Genomic DNA, 17,450 nt, shown 5'->3' with positions numbered 1-17,450 from the left:
CCTGGGATCGAGTCCCACATCCTGCTCCCTGCTCAGTGGGGAGTCTGCTTCTCCCTCTACCCCTCCCCCCCGCTCATGAGATCTCTCTCTCTCTCAAATAAATAAAGTCTTTAAAAAAAATTTAAAAAAGGGGGGGGGGTCCTGGTAATCCAGTTTGCCTTGAAATGGAAGAAAAGCCCTTCTACCTTCTCAAGATAATATTCCTGATTTTTTTTCTAATATTGTCATTAATTTTTGCTAACTATAGCCACATTAATTGTTTGGAATGTTCAACATCAGTTGGCTTGATAAAAATTTTATTGGGGTGTCTGGATGGCTCAGTCGTTAAATGTCTGCCTTCGGCTCAGGTCATGATCCCAGGGTCCAGGGATCGAGTCCTGTGTTGGGTTCCCTGCTCAGCGGGGAGCCTTCTTCTCCCTCTCCCACTCCCCCTGCTTGTGTTCCCTCTCTCGCTGTCTCTCTCTCTCTGTCAAATAAATAAATAAAATCTTTAAAAAAAATTAAAAAAATAAAAATTTTATCAAATATTGGTATTATAATATGCTCTAATATCCTTCCCTGTTTTACCTCCTTCATCACCCCAAAACATTCTGGTAGGAACTTTCGTCTCTTTCCTATCTCCAGGGTGAGTGGGATAGTGAGCAAAAAGGAATTGCTCTTTATAATTCACTTTGAATCCTTCATCAAAGTATTATGTTTATTACCATAATTTGCTTGGCTGAAAAGAATACTTCAACATGAGAAAGTCCATGCACAACTACAGCCCACTAAAAACGGTCATACAAGAGCTATCCTTTTGACAATATAATGACTCTACTGTTACTCTTACTTGAGTAACCATAAGGAAATTCAGGGCTTTAACCAGCTTCCCACTGTTGTTATAAAGATTGTATGTAATGTACCTGCTAATCACTAAGTACATAGTAATCCCCTCTGGTGGTTTTTTTGTTTTGTTTTGTTTTGTTTTGTTTTGTTTTTGGTGAGATAGGCTAAGAAACAAGTGTTACAGGCTTCTTGCTTATTCCGGGAGCCCCAGAATGCTTTCTCAGTTTATCAGTGTGCCTGGGTTCTGCATTAAAACAAATCAATTATAAACAGAGAAGGAGAAATATCTTCCTTTTTAAATTTGGGACTCTTCAACTGCTGTCCTATTTCAGAGTTAGATTTGCATGGTAGGGAGCAGGACCTTCATTTTGTCCCTTAGGGAAATTGTAGGTTCTCCACCAGCAAACCGTCTTCTGAACTCTGGCAATTCTGATAGTGTCATTCTTTACTGTTTCGTACAGGAGGGGGAGAAGTGGGAGGATGGCCCTTGCAAGGTGTGTGAGTGCTGGGGCTCTCAGGTCACTTGCTACGAGCCCTCTTGTTCACCGTGTCCAGTGGCCACACTATCCCAGGTGGTGAAGGGACGGTGCTGTCCAGATTGTACGTCAGGTGGGTCTGTGTCTGATTTATTTCTGCCAAGAGATTTTTACTGCCAAAAACTTCAGAGAGATCTTCTTTTTCCCTTCATGCTTTTTTTTTTTTTCAAGTCACCTACTAGGTTGGTTGGTTGGTTTGTCCCTTGCTAATTTTTCTACCAAATGATGTTACTGAATCTTTGTCTATGTATTTGCCAAACTCAACAGATTATGGGTATGTGATCTTGGGCAAGTCCTTGACCCTCTCTAAATCTTAATTACCTCATTGGTAAAATGTGCCTTACCTACCTTGAAAAAATTATTATGGATATCAGCATAAAGTAGGGAAACTTGCAAAGGCAAATATATGTGTTAGGACTGTTCCGTTGTTGAAGCTGTAGGAACAATTGCTGAAAGTTTGTTACAGGTGTCCATTTTTTTTTTTTTTTTAAGGTGAGCTATTAAACAGATGGTTCCTTTTGGAGTTCTCAAATGGGTTTTTGAAGTTTAAAGACTCATTAATTTCTTCCAAAAGAAAATTTTATCTACTTGTTCTGCAACTCTGCTTTCAAATCACCTGGGGTTGTATTAGTTCCAGTTAATAATTGTTGGCAAGCACTGGCGTTGCTCTGGCTGGGCAGTAATTTGCCTATAAGCTTCGTCTCACTTGGAAAAGTGGCATTTTCTTCCATTCGTATTTCATAATTAATTGTTTTCATCTGTGGGTCACAATTTTTCATATTGGCGGTTGCTTTTGTTGCACTCAACTTATTTTGGCTAATCACAGTGTTTCTGTGAAGAGCTTATCATGGGAAAAGCGAAGCAACTTTATGGTTTAATTATCTTACCTTTAGCAATGTGGCTCCCTGGACTTTCCAGAACAAATATTTAGCATATTAAAATGTACTATACCTTAGAAATCAAGTCCTTGACAACTTCAAAACCTGAAAGAAGTCCTTTGCTTACAATTGCCACTGAATTCAATGATAATCCCAGTTGTTGGGAATGAGATTTGAATTTTGGAGAAAAAGAAGAAAGCCTTTTTTTAGAAAAAAAGAAGAAAGCTTTTTTTGAGAAAATAACTTTTGTAAAATTGTGTTTTGTCTTAACTCTATGCATGCCAAAGCTTAAGAAGAACGTCTAAGAAATCATAAATTATTGAATTCATTTAAATTATATATTACGGAGCTGGTAATTCCTGTTTGTAGAGGCATTCCAGCAGGTAGAAGCATTAATAGGACCATTCAGTCATGTTTTTAGTGTCTTCAATTTGTAGCTACCAGAGACAGTAATAATATTTCAGACAAGGAGAGGTTCTTTGAAATCTTGCACTGAAATCACTTTTGCTATTTGGGGGCTTTTTTCATACCTAAGTTGCAGAGTTTTCTGTTCTTCATATTCTATACAACTGCATATACTCTGTAGATTCTTTTCTGGAAGAATGTAAAAGAAATCCTATGGTCTTTACTAAATTCTCTCTTCTTTGTCCCTGATTGTAGTTCGTTGCCACCCAGACTGCTTGACCTGCTCTCAGTCTCCGGAGCACTGTGACCTGTGTCAGGACCCCACAAAGTTGCTGCGGAATGGACAGTGTGTACATAGCTGTGGTCTGGGATTTTACCAAGCTGGAGCTCTCTGTTTAGGTATGGCTCTGGGCAGCCAGCCCAGATGTGGACTGAGGCCCACTGCTGTCAAGGAGGGGGTCCATGCATGCAGGAAATGCACAACTTCCAAAGACCATTAGAGGGTAGTAACATCAGCCATGAGTTACTTGGCATCTCTACCCAAAGGTCTCTTGCTTCTAACATTTCACAGGTGTTTTGATGCTTACTGAGAGGCGATGTGGAGGTCAAATGTTACTAAGTAGTCGTGATATGATTTTTCATTTTTTGAAGACTTTCAAAGTTAGTAATATCTCCGGGATTCTTGGTGTCATTTATTACAACACTCAGTTAATCCAAGATAGAACTTTCGAACTGACATGTGCATTTGAGTTCTCTTACTAGAACTTTCTCATTTTGCAAGTGGGGAACGTGGGGGCCAGAGAAATCAACTGGTTTGCTCAACATCACACAGATAATCGATAGTAGAGCTTATCTCCTGTGAGTTACTGGGAGATCCAGAACGGGTTCATGTCAATTTTCAGAGTTCTTATGCGTCTAAGATCTTACCTGGCAGAATTTGGCTTGTTTGAGGCCAGATCATCGTTACTTTTTCTCCTATCTCTGACTCATGGAGCTAATTATCCATTTAAGAGTGTGTTGGTTTATACCCCAGCTGTGAGTATTTAGCTGTTCTGTGCCTCAATATTCTTATCTGTAAAGTGGAGTAATACTGACTAGTACCTTCCTCAGAGGGTTCTTATGAGGATTAAGTGTGTTAATACACATGAAGTGTCTAGAATAGTTTCTAGGATATTGTCAAGCCTCAATAGAGCTTAACTGCTTTTATTATTTTTGTAATTATTTACTTCTCCCTACTTTCCTGATTCCTAATCTTTAGCCTTTTTGAAAGTTATTTCTATCTCTGCCATGGGTTGTGGAAGAAAAGAGACAAGGGATATTCTTAGGAAATGGTTGAGGGAGAAAGATATTGGGGGGTATTGGATAAGAAGAGCAGACTCAGCAGCCCCTGGCTTCAAATGCCAGGTTCACGTGACCTTGGACAAGTGACTTAATCTTGGGGAGCTTGTTCCTCATGTGAAAAATGGGGGTTAATAATATCTACCCAGAGGCTTGTTGTGAAGATTAAATGCATTCCTACATAGAAAGCACTTCATGCAGAGCCTGGCATGAAATATGTGCCATATAAATGAAGGCTGGTAAAGTGACTCTCCTGCCTTTCTTGTTCTCGGTGTCTCCAGAGCCTCAGAATTGGGCTACATAAGAATTGGCACCGGGGTGGCATCTTTGAGCTAATCAGAGCTGCCCCTTTTTTCTTTCCCCCACCCGTGCTCGGAGCTAGCCTGCCAGCCTCAGTGCTCCACGTGTACCAGTGGGCTGGAGTGCTCGTCCTGCCAACCTCCACTGCTGATGCAGCATGGCCAGTGTGTGTCCAGCTGTGAGGACGGCTTCTACCAAGACCGCTACTCCTGTGCAGGTAAGCCCTGGCCCAGCCACCGAGAAAGCCACCCCCACCTCCAAGAGATCTGGGGCCACCAGGAGTGTGAGCAGTTTTTCAAGTATTGAGAAGAAACTCTGAGCGAGACTCTTGATGGGCCGAGAACTGTGGATGAGAGAGATGACACATGTTTTTATAAGCTTATTAGTGCTTTGGTGATGTGTGCGTGTGTGGTAAGATTTCTCAAAGTCCTTCTGCACATGCCTAGGGGCCCTGGAACAGTTCTTAATTCAGATCAGGGTGGTCATTGTGTCGTAAGTCCGATTCCTTCCTTGTGTGCATACACAGTGCTTAAATGAAAATGAAGGGAGAAACAGATCTATATTTTTTCAAAATTTTATTTCTGCTTGAAGAGTGAAGGAGAAACAGAAATAAGCAAGTGACATCATGATAGGAAACTTGGACAAGCAAAACAGATGATGGCATTTACATTTACTCTTACTTTAGTATCTCTATACTTTAGTAGCTTTGTGTGTCTAAATTAAGAACTAGTCGAACTTCTTAATATTATCATAGTCTCTGGAAGTCAGAGTGGTCTCAGTGCAATTTGTTGCTTATACTGGGCCATTTTTTCAGTAGTGATTATAATCTTGAGTATAAGTAAAAAAGTAAATGTATAAAGAATGTTTTAAATGCAGGAATAGGAAAAAAAAATAAATGCAGGAATGGGAGATGGGGTGGAAGCAAAGACAGAGGGTGGAGTTCTAAGCTTATCTGCAGGAGACAGAGGATCAGGTGTGCTCAGAACCTAAGGCAGGGTGCTCAGTGGCAGGCAAACCTGAAAAGGCAGACAGGCCAGAGGGAGGGTCTTAGGTGTCTTACAAGGAACTGTGGTAGCTAGGTTCTGCAGCTGAGCAGGACAGGGTGCAGAGATGTGATGAGCATTGAAGGTGGGCCAGTCTGAGGGTCAGCTCATATGCTTCCTCCTTTTATGCTTTTGGTTAGATTTTCAGGAGGATCATTTGGAGGGAATAGAGTAAAAAAGAGTAAGTGCATGGTATTTACTGGCTCTGCGGGCTGAATGAGCTCTGTGGTATGTGAGGTCCTATGTGGAAAGTCTGCTGGCCTCCATTCCAGGTTGTGCGCAGAAGCAGGATCCACAGGCTGATGGAAACCATCTTGAAGGGAAACACTGGTACTGTTTATGTCGTACAAATAGGAGGATGGCAGGACCTACCCTGGAGCCAATTACATTGAGAATAGAAGACATGCTAGCTCTCTGCAACCCGTAAAAATATCTTCTGTATCCCCAACGTCAAGGGCTGCACAAAGTGTTCAGCATTTGTTCAGCAGTTTGTTGAACAAGTGTTTGATGAATGAGGAAACGTATTACCCTTTGGGGATCTTTGAAGGACCAGTGTTTCAATAGGAGTCTCAGCCATAAAAGATAAAAGAACCCTTAATGTTTCTTACTTATCGTGTTCAGTTTACCTTTACTTTAGAACAGGCTTAAAGTGGGCACATCCAAACACCTTCCTAAGTATATAATGGTTGGGCGATTTAGGTAAACTGCTAAAATTTCAATTTGATGAAGTTACTGAATGTAGTCTCTTCTCCTTTCTTCTATCCCATCAAAGAGACCGCCTGCTAGCACTCCTGTGACAGATTTGCCTTTAAAAAGGGAATTAATTCCCCCTAGATTTTATTCTTCCCTCCGTAACACCTCCCCCCATCCACACATCCCACATACATATTTACTTTTTTCTCCCTTTCTTTTGGGGGGCCATTTTCCTTTCTCCCATGCCCGGTGTTTTAGTGGGGGATGTTCATGCTGTTATAGGGCACTTTGAAATGGGTAATGTTTCATTTGATTACTGGTTTACGTAGCTGACTGCTTCCACATTCCATCCACATACCCATACACAAATGCCTCTGGTAGAAAGTTGCTGGGAAAATTTGTTCATGCTCCCTCCAGGGAATTAAACCAATTTGCTTTAGTTCAGCCTGGTTGCATTTTTATGCATAAAATGAGAAGAAAGAAGAGAGCAAGAAGAGAGAGAGAGCGAGAATGATCTTAAAAATTAAAGCTAAACTTGTGATCAATTTCCATATACTGTTTCAATGCTGAGACAGCCCAAATAAGCTTTCCAAATAAGCTTTCTCATTATTGGAATTTTTTGCAACATTTGTGCTTGTGCTATTTTTGGTGGCTTTTCACCACTGACCTTGGAATTCGGTCAGTCAACCAGGGCTCTTCCAGCACATGCTGAATTTTCCAAGGAGAAGCCTGCCATTTAATGGTAACAACAGGTTTTTCTGGATTGATTCCTCTTGGCAGGGTCATTTATGTGGTGACCGGCATAATTTGCCACTTTATTGACCCATCAAAACCAAAAGAAAGTGAACACTTTGCTGAGGAAATTAATTACCAGAAGTTTACTGGAAATTACCTAATATTCATGCTCACTGTGTTGAATACAGGGCTGAGAGACAAATATGGGGCAGAGCCAAATGGCACATAAACACATGGCTCTTCAGCACGAGAGTGGGAGCAGGTATACCAGAGGGTCGAAAGAAGGCTTGGGGTCCTGCCAGAGAATTGCATCCTCAGGGGTCCTTATCATTTTCCCTTTTCCCTTGAGTTTTGTGGTATACACTCCCATACACACAGGGGCAGATGAATGTGTTTGTGTGTGTGCAGATATTAATGTTATTACTACATTCTTGTGCTTGGTTAAACTGAATAGTGTTGTAAACACAGACCACATTGTGCACCCGCGTACCAGTCACTGCTTTATTTCCTCGGCCTTCCCTGATTTTGGAGTTTGATGCTTCGATCGCTTCACCTGAAGGCTCAGCACCAGCCAGTCTTTGTACCAATCTAAGTCAGGGACAGACAAGATAGACATGGCCCCTTCTCTACAGCAGGTAGGGCCAAAGAGTAGTCACCTTCTCAGGGACCAGAACTCATTTTTTAGACCTGGCACTTGGGCTTCTGCCTTAACCCCTAGGCTTCCTCTGCCACCAGCTGGATCTGGTCCAACATCCCTGTTGCCCACCCTGTCCCACTGTTCTTGACCCTGTGGACATCAGGTTCTGGACTGGGCTTCTCCTTTGGTTCCTTCTACCTTGTCTGTTGTGACCCATTTCCAGGAATTAACAGCCTGTCCCTGAGTCACCCCAGCCTGATGGTCAGGCTTGACCCAGGTAAGGATGCTCCTTGCTTGCCCCATCTACCACATGACCTTGTACCTTTCCTGCATGGCTCTTGGGTACCACTTGTCCTGGATTTATTTTGGTCTCTCTACCAGAGTGGTGGTTCCATTACCTCTTCTTAGAAACCCTGTTATGGAATCTAACTCTGGATCCAGACTCAGCTCACCATGCCCTGAAAACATTCTTCCTTACCTGTCTTGCCCCTCTTTTCAGTGAACCCCTGTTCCACTCTGGTGGGACCGCTGAACTATTGCACACACAAATCCTAGGCATGGGAGCCCATGAGAAAAAAAAGTTGAAAACAACCAAACTAACACACACCATGCAAGATTCGTTTAAAAAAAGTAGTTCATAAGACTATAACTTTGAGTAAAGAAAGAGTAGAATTTAGCCCGTTTTTACACGTGAGTCAGTGTTTGATTTGTGCGATCCAAACTTCCAGTATTCATAAAGGCCCGAGGATGGAGCTATGCGTACCCTGTGCCGAGTGCTCCCTTCGTTCTGCAAACCCAGAGATGGGAGGGAGTGTGACACAGTGCCTAAGACCGTAGGCTTGGGAGCCAAACCACCGGGATTGCAGTCTTGGCTCTGTCACTACAAACAGTATTTTTTTTTTAAACTCCACACTTCAATTGCCTATGGGTAAAGCAGCAACAGTAATGTCTGCCATATAGCCTGGTTGTAAGGATTAGAGGAATAAATTCACATGTGTCATTTAGGATGGTGCCTGGCATTTAGTAAGCCCTCCATATGGGAGACTTGTATTTCTTCTTTTCATTGTCCTTCTTCCCCGTTCCATTTCGCTCTCTCCTACATTCATTCTCCTTTGAGCACTGCTTGAGGTCCTGAGGATATGAAAAGAAATAAGACTCTATCATAGGGTTTCCTATCAGTGAGCTTGCAATCAAGGCAGGGTTAGCTGCTGGTTGCAGGGATGTAAAGAAATAATCACATAAACCTGCAAATCCGTGCAGTTTATTCTATATCTGATTGCTGTGTAGTCTTAGACTCTGAAGCTTGAAGAACCAAGCAATTGAACATTTACAGGTTTGTATGAAGGGGGGAATCATTTTGATTCTTACCTCTGCCACTTACTGCTATCTGGCTTTGCATGGGCCATTTAACTGCTTTGAGCCTCAATTTCCTCAACTGTAAAATGGGGACAATGTCATCTACTTTAAACCATTATGATGAACATTAGAAAAGATGTTTGAAAAACATAAATATGTTATGCCTGGCACATAGTGTGTGGACAGCAAAAGGCAGCTGTTGTCATCGAATCTGTTCCTTTATTTTTCAATTTATGGGAATGAAAATCAAATTGCTTACGTTAAGAAACAGAGTTTTGTGCCATTTGCGTCTGATTTCAAATAAAATCTACTTTCATATGTTATGGAGAAGTAAATATAGGGAACAGTTTACTATATTCATCACAAGTTAAAATCCTTTTATTTTTTTAAAATGCTCAGATTAAGTGTTGAGAGTCTGGAATTTTGTTTCTTAGCCAATACTATGGTATAATTAGAGGGAAAACTTAGGGTAACTGAGCCTGGTAAATTTACATAGGGGATGCTGACCTAGTTGAGATTTAAAAGCTGTAGTTTGAACAGAGGAACTTGTAAAGTTAATTATTTGTTGGAATTTTGTTTGACCAGAGTAGCCCAGCCATTTGTGGAAATGAAGCGCTGACCCTTGGAGCCACAGGTCCAAGGCAGTGAAGACTTAATGGGTCTTGGCATTATGTTCCAGCATGTGGCTTAGCTCAGTCTGGTTGTGCCCGGGGCAGAGCTCTTGGCAAAGGCATTTATGAAACTGCTGTTCTGGAATCCTCAAGAAGACAAGGAACGCCTCCTCACCCCCTGGTTCCGTCGGGATGGTCATGGTGAAGCTGGCATCCTCGGTGGCCCCTCCCACATCCCCCAGAGTTGGAGGGTCAGTCCCTATTTCATTGCCAGATTGCCTCATCAGTTTGGGGACCCAGCACGTCTTCACTCATTCTGTTCTGCTCTTTAAATCGTATGCATTGTTTAAACCTTCTCTGGTAGTATATTGCAATTATGGTCTCTCCCTTAATTGCTGAGTGTCTTGTAAAGGGGACTTATTGCTTCAAGTGATATTCTTGTCTCTTCCATTCTGTGTGTGCAAGGAATATTTGTTGAGTCTCTTTCATGTACCAGGAACCTGAGATACAGAGTGAATGGACGGAAAACTGCCCAGGCTTGAGGAACTTACTTCCTCAATGGGAGAAGAGTGTCAGTAAAGAAGTATACAGAAAATTTCAGATCATTACCACTCTATGAATTCATTACTATCAGTGCTATAAAGGCAGTTTTAAAAGGTGTGTAATAGGAAGTGACTGATTCTTGAGGCAGGGACAGGTTTTACACTTCTGAATTCCCCATAGTGCTAAGCACATAGAAGGTCCTCTGGAATAATTTTTGACTGAGAAAAGTGTAAGAAACCATTGCATGGAGGAGAAAGGACAGGAGTGTTCAGGCATGCCTAGACTTCAGCTTGCAGGTGACTTAACTTCCATTTAGCTTCTATTATTTACTTCCTATCAGCAATTCCTGGCTAGGCGTGGCCTCAGGAAAATTCCAGAGTCTCGATTTTCCCCACTGCTCTTTTTCTTCCCTCCATCTCCCTCCTCTTCAAGATGGTAGAGTGCCTTATCAGAGCTGGAAGGGTTACTCTTAAACACAGCCATACACACACACACACATACACACATACACACACCCACATACACAAACAAAAAAACAACTAAGCCGTTCAGAAGGGGGAACAACAGGATTGCCCTCCTGCTGTCCATTTCTTGAGGGAACTAGACCCGGGGAAACAGGTGGCGATGGTACTCCAAGTCCTCTCCCGCTTTGGATGTTCATGTAGAGGTTAAATGGAGAAAAAGTAAAAGCAGCTGCCAGTCTTGTGCCCGGGATCTTCGCTGCCAGCTATGTTTGGCATTTGCCTGTGCCGCTTACAGACCCTTGCTGTGTGCGCCAGAAGACAAATGACAGACAAAAGCATCACATACCAGCAGAGAAAGGCCGCCACAAATGCAAGGGAGTTTATCTCCCAGACAGATCCCGTTCTTCTGACAAATCTGAACCCCCAAATATTTTAGCCGTGGATTACAAACTAGTGACAAGTCTTCTGGCTTTCGGCCCAGTTCCTAGGGTTCACAGTTATTTTAGCTGGACTCTATGGCATGCATCCTCTCTCTTTTTCCTATTCCCCGCCCTAACACTCTCCCTGCACGACCTTGCCCTCCCTTTTTAGGCTGCCCACAGAGCCCACAGCCCCTCCGTGTTATCACTGTTGCCATCTGAGCAGGCTAAGCTACTGCAGCTGGCAAGTCTGAGAGCGCTCCCCGTCAAAAGCTTGGTTTTGGTTGGTGGTCCCTCTGGCTTTTCAATTTCCGTAGACAAATAGACTCAAGGTATCAGTGGAGAAATCGACAGCCATTTCATTAATAGGGGCTGAGAGAAAACCCAGGAGTCCTAGCAGCTGTGGGTTGCCATTGGTCCCAGCGGATGAGTGGAATCTGAGAATTCCGTTTGGCTCATCAGGCTGGGCCGAGGTGGTCACTGCAGTTGAAAACTTTTGCAGTGTGTTGTAGATTCAGAAGTACAGGTAGAGAGGGGCGCCTGGGTGGCTCAGTCGGTTAAGCGGCTGCCTTCGGCTCAGGTGGTGGTCTTGGGGTCCTGGGATCGAGCCCCGTGTCAGGCTCCCTGCTCAGCAGGGAGTCTGCTTCTCCCTCTCCTTCTGTGTTCTCTCTCACACACTCTCTCTCTCGCTCTCTCTCTCTTGCTCTCTCAAGTAAATAAATAAAATCTTAAAAAAAAGAAGACATACAGGTAGAGGGGCAGGAGTGAGAGGGGGTAACTTTAAGAATGTTCCTTGTGAGCTGAATGTCTGCCATCATCCTCTGACTTATGTACCCATGAAAAGCTAGCCTACTTGTAAAATCTCTCTCCGTGTGGACCTGCCAAAGCCCCTGCCAGCTGGGAAGTCATCCCTTTGGTTCAAGCTCTACAGAAGACCCTGCTAAAAATTCAGATACGTTACCCAAGATGAGCAAATCATTCAGCTGTATCACAAATGTGGTTAATAGATTAATTAGCTATTTACCCAGCATGTGCCTTAAGAAAAAGGACTACAGGCATTTTCCCCCCTTCCCCCTGAGTAGTTCTTTTTCCCCTAAGTATGAAATGAATTCCCATGTATTACAAAAAATAATTTGACAAAGTCAGTCAAATTCAAGGCACAATAAAAAAATCAGCGAAAAATCCCTGACTCAAACTCTCCCAAATTACTACTGTCAGTATTTTGGTGAATGTCTTCCCGATTTATGAGTGTGTGTGTGTGTGTGTGTGTGTTATATGCACAGACGTACACACATTATTTTTCAAAGGTAAAATCACACTCTATATATAGTTTTATTGCCTGCTTTCCCCATGTTATTTATTATCCTCCACAAAATCTTTTTAGAGCTGTTTTATAACTTTCCATCAGGGGCTATGCAAGAATTCATTCAGCTGGTCCTCTGCGGTTTGACGTTTGTTCCTAATTTTTCCATTACCATAAATAACCATGATGTAAACATTTTTAATAGAAATTGCGGTACATATATTTGATTAGGGTAAATTCTTCGACATGTGATTGCTGGGCCCAAGGGTATATTGCACTCTTTGAAGCCAGTGACACTTTAATATGTGACTCTCTTTTGAAAAAGTTGTGATTTGTATTCTGGCTAGACACAAATGAGTGCCTGCTTCCTACCACCCTTGTCAGCATGAGGTATTATGAGTCTTCTTGTTTGTCAGGTTGGTTGAGGTAAAATGGACTCTTGTTTAATTTTTTGCTTTTACTGATTTTTGGGATTCACATGAGGAGAGTTGACTTCATCATACTTATCAGCACATTCCCATGACTAGCCTGGGCCGGCTATTCCTCTCGCTCATCTATCCAGGCCTGTCTGTCTGCCTGTCTATTCCTTTTGTTTCCATAACTTATTCTCATTTCCCTCCCCGCCCCTCCAGCTCCCCACTTAAGTAACGATTCAAATGCAATTTAACATGTATTCTGTGTGTGCTCAATTTTAAATATTCATAAATATTAGTAGGTAGGTATTTCATCCTTCTTTTCCTTTTTTTTACTTTAAAGACTTTATTTTTTTTTAGAGCAGTTTTAGGTTCAGAGCAAAATAAAAAGGATGGCACCGAGAGTTCCCGTTGACTCCCTGCCCTGACACATGCATGGCCTCCCCCGTTATCAGCCAGCCTCCAGTGGACTGGTGTATTTGTTACTTCAGTGAATCCTTCTTTCCCCTTTTTCTTCTCCCGAAGCACTGCTTCCAAGATGCATACAGGTCCCTGTGTGCACCTCTAACTGATCGCAAGGAGCTGCGGCTCTCCTGTTTAATTTGCATATGTCTGGCTATTTATGAGGCTGAAGATTTTTTTCATGTAGTTGTATTTTTTCTGTTAGGAACTCCCTCAAGGACATCTGGGTCTTCAGAATGTATGAAGACTAGATATTCCCATTTCGGGATGTAAAGTTTTCTGTTGGCACAGGGAGGCAGGTTGAAGATGGAGACCCAGCCTGGAGGAGACGGAAGATTGTAGTAAAAGGATCGAAACTATGATTACTCCCATGAACTTCCTTTCCTTTTACATTTGTCTGGCCTTTGTGCTTCTTAGACAAGTAGCCTTGGCCTCCCGTGGGGCTGTGATGGGGGAAGGAGAGTAGTCTGGCCAGCATCTGGGCTTCTCCTCAAACAGTCACCAAGCTATTTTCAGTCATTTTCCACAGGGCTTTGGTTGATGTGTTGTAGAGATTGCAAGGGAAGAGCTTTAAAGTAGGAGTCCTCTGGGAAAGGCTGGAGCCCTTTTTTGTAACTGCTGGAATAATCTCCGAGGGCTCTCTTTACGTCCTTTCTAAGTGAACCTACCTTTCCCATAGTCTTTACGGTCCTTTCCTCTTCTGTCTCCTGCTGTACTTTAATTTGCCCCCTTTGTACTTACTTGGGCTTTTGACACCAGTTGAGACAAGATGTGCTAGATCTTGCACGGTATGCCGCTCATTGGATCACGCGTGACATTCTCTGCTCTCTCAAATATGTCATCTCACCATATCCTCATGAGTTATGTATAACAACTCTTATTCCCACTTTACAGATTAGGAAGGCAAGGAACAGTGAAATTGAGGGTAAGATAGAACATTTTTTCATCCAGCAAGAGCTTCTTATTGGAAATTTACCCCCCTGATAATACTTTAGAACTTGGCAAGTACTTTCCCGTCATTTGTGTGATGAGGACAAAAGCTAGCGGTTGCTACAAAATGGATATGGATGGAAATGAAGGAATCTGACTTGTGGATGACATAGCTGCTTGTGTCTGCAGTTTGGGCTGCTTCTGCGTAGTTGCCGGTGAAAACCCCCTTGGCAGTTTGGAAATCTGAACTGCAGCCTGATGAACCTAAAAGGGCCTGCTGATCAAGTGTGCCAATTCCCTGGGAATGGCAGGAAAACTTATCCCAAAAGGCCATGGGAAAGGTGAGGGACCAAAGGAGAAGCTCTTTCTCATTCCTGAGGGGCATTTTGAACTGCAGGCTGAGCCCACTGGCGTCTGGGAAGGCTTCCTGGAAAATGAGAAGTGGCCCAAAGGAAGTGCTTTTAACATTTCCCTGGAAAGGGTCTGCACTGTATGCTTAGAGAAGCACAGGTTGAAAATATTTTTACAGCAATCATCTATCTCAAAATTATCAAGTAACAAAAATACGTTTCTTATTTCTGGAGTCTGGTTTCAATATAGAGTTGCCAAAAGAAAGGTAATTCGTTCCTTTTCATTTTGAAATGAATTGCTCAGCAAGCCAGCACATGTCTTGCTATGCTCTAGAAAAGTCAGGGGCTTTCCTAAATAAATTATCTACTGCATGTCAGATAAGAAGATGGTTTTCTCTCATTAGCCCTCTTTTTAAATTTATTGCCACGTTTTCACAATATACAGTCCAAACCCTGGGTGATCTGAAATGTATCACTAAGAGAAATTATGGTGAAAAGTCAGGGAGTGACCTTCTATTTTTCATAATAACCCAAGTGTAATAAAAGCCACATGTAAAATAAGCCTGGGAGAAGAGATTATCTGCAGCAGCATGTGTTCAGTGTTAGAAATTAGAAATCAATTGCAAAACACAGTAGGAGTGTGTCATTATAAGAAATGTGACAGCTCAAAAAAAAAAAAAAGAAGAAAAGAAAACGAAATGACAGCTCAGCATAGTTCCATATTGAAGGAATAAAAATCCCTTCTGCTGCCTTGCTTGACCATTTGAACATGCCTTTTGTTTGCTATGGAAACAGAGAAGGTGGCCTCACATTTGGTATTCTATACAGATGTAGCATAAGTACTTATCATCATAAGGAGATCTGGATTCCAGCATTTATTAGGTACATTTACAGCCTCAAGTTTATCTAGCTTAAGTTATCACATGTTCAGACTATGACCTCATGATTAGTTGTTTCCATGTAGAAGATAACTGATAGGATGACTGTCATAACCGGTAAAAAAAAAAAAATCTGTGTATTCATTTAACATACATTTAATGAATGCTGACTTTGTACCAGTTACCAGTTTGGGCACTGGGGGTTTGAGATGATTCAGACGTGGCCCCTGTTCTGGAGGATACTATATTCTGTTGAAAGGGATTGATTTGTAACCAAGTGAATAGGACATAGGATAAATAGCATAAGAGAGGAGGTACAACGTGCTGCAGGAACACAGAGGAAGAAGGGACTGTTTGGACAAGTTCAGCAAAGCTTCCCAGAAGTAGTGACAACTTAAGCCTCTCAAGTGTAACCAGGATTACAGGGGCTGTCGAAGGAGCTGGAGGCATTGCCAACTGGGTGAATCCTGTGTGGGGCATCTGGAACCCACGAACCCGTATATGGCATGCTTAGGGCACCCTGCTGCATAGAACTGGCCTGCTCGAGGGAGGTAGCAGAAGGCAGGGCTGAAATGTTAGGTGCAGCTCAGTTTGTGACAGGCCTGAGTGCGGTCCCTAAGCCTGTAGCCTCTATCCTGCTCATCCTTTGGCCCTGTTCTGATTGGCAACACTAGGGATAATGTTAAAAAATATTTAACAAGCCATATGGCACAGATCAGATTAGTCTGAAGGTTGGGGGGGTGGGGACGGGCCTGAGACTCTCTCCTGTGCCAGACCTTTCAGTTGCTGGAACACAGTGTCTTGCAGGCTTCCCAGGGATGAAACCAGAATCATCAGGGAGGGACCAGGATGACATCCCTTTGCCAACCAGGTTGGAAGTATTTTTACTAGTTTAAAAGCCAGTGCAGCTGAATGTCTGCACCCCTACCAACCAATCCCCGAAGAGAACTAGAGGGTCGTGCTTTAATTTCTCACCTCCTCTGTGCTCCCTTGACAAAAGATGATTTCATCCCTTAAGAATGTCTTGAGTTAATTACCCTCTCCTCTTCCCACTGCAGAGTAAGCTCTCTAAGAAACAAAACTGATTAAAACTCTTACAGATGAAGTCCAAGGTCCTTACCTGGCCTTCCATGATATTTGTGATCTGGCCCCTATTGTCTTTTTAGTCTTACTTCCCATCATCCTCAAGTACTTGCTCCCTGGTGCAGTTTGTGCAATGCTACCAATGAGCTCAAGCGATGGGGTGGCTTAAATGTTTCCTCTAGCCGACTTCTGACCTGTGGCTAGCTGGGAAGGCCCCACAGGCTAACCACAGCACCCTGCATGTGGTAGGTGCTTCTGTTGAACATGGATAGATTAGCCTGGCATAAAACCTTCTTAGGAATGAAATTGGGTTTTTTGTTTGTTTTGTTTGTTTGTTTAGGTAATGGCTTTGAATCAACTCCTGAGTCAGTAAGGCAGAGGCACAAGAAGGGATAGACACTTCAGATGATGACTATAGTCATTAATTGAAGGGTAGTTGAATAAGAATGAATGACAGATTTTGTGGATGTTCAGGGTGGAATTTGTTACTCAGATCTTTAATCCACATCTTTAATTATAATGTACTTTGGGTAGCTTATCCTGATATTAACAGTGTTCTCATGTAACACTTACAAAATATAAATAAGGTGTTAAATACAAATGAAGTACCAAGTGTAGAGTACCAAGCAGTGTACTCAGCACAGAGTTAACTAAATGGAAATGGATTCTGCCCTTATGAAGCTTACGGTCCAGCAAGGGAACCAGCTCATAAATAAGTAAACTTTCTTCCATCTCTGTTTTTCATCTGCTATTTCATCTCCTACCTGGACCAGAGCAGTGGACTCCATGCTGGTCTGTCTGCCTACATGCGAGTCCTTAAACCCTCCCTACTCGGCAGCCAGAGCGAGCTTTGAAAATCAGGGCTTGTGTTGATCTTGCTTAACCCCGTTTGAAACTTCACATTACATTTAGGGTAAAATCCTAATTTCTTTCCATGATCTCCAAGGTCAAGTTTGATTGGGCCTCTGCCTATCCCTCCAGCCATGAATCAGGGCACTGTGTCCCACCATTCCTCACTGCACCCCTCTGTGCCCTGCTGGTCCCTCTGCGTCTGCTAGCTTTAGCCATAGGGGCAGCCGTCAGTTCTTTGAACCCCTGAGCTCCTTTCCTTCCCAAGGACTTTGTTGGTGCTGCTCTCTGGCTCTCTCCAGGGCTGGCAGCTTCTCATCCTCTAGATCTGCCTAAAGTTGGTTCCTTCCGCCCCCACCACTGTTATTTTTTATCAGAGAGCCCTTCCTAACATTTTTT

At 42.8% G+C, this 17,450-nt stretch overlaps 1 protein-coding gene across 1 annotated transcript in view; it reads left to right on the top strand.

Moving 5' to 3' along the window:
* Window positions 1-17,450, top strand: part of FRAS1 (Fraser extracellular matrix complex subunit 1) — a 408,429-nt gene that overhangs the window by 189,885 nt on the left and 201,094 nt on the right. Inside the window, exons 12-14 of the mRNA XM_044912923.1 lie at window positions 1,287-1,434; window positions 2,900-3,043; window positions 4,365-4,499. Of these exons, the coding sequence (XP_044768858.1) occupies window positions 1,287-1,434; window positions 2,900-3,043; window positions 4,365-4,499 (427 nt within the window). The remainder of the gene's footprint in view (window positions 1-1,286; window positions 1,435-2,899; window positions 3,044-4,364; window positions 4,500-17,450) is intronic.

The sequence above is a fragment of the Neomonachus schauinslandi genome, chromosome 2 (genome assembly GCF_002201575.2).
Source record: "Neomonachus schauinslandi chromosome 2, ASM220157v2, whole genome shotgun sequence".
Classification (NCBI taxonomy): domain Eukaryota; kingdom Metazoa; phylum Chordata; class Mammalia; order Carnivora; family Phocidae; genus Neomonachus; species Neomonachus schauinslandi.
The sequence above is the reverse complement of the archived record's forward strand: the minus strand, read 5'-3'. Positions and strand labels throughout refer to the sequence as shown.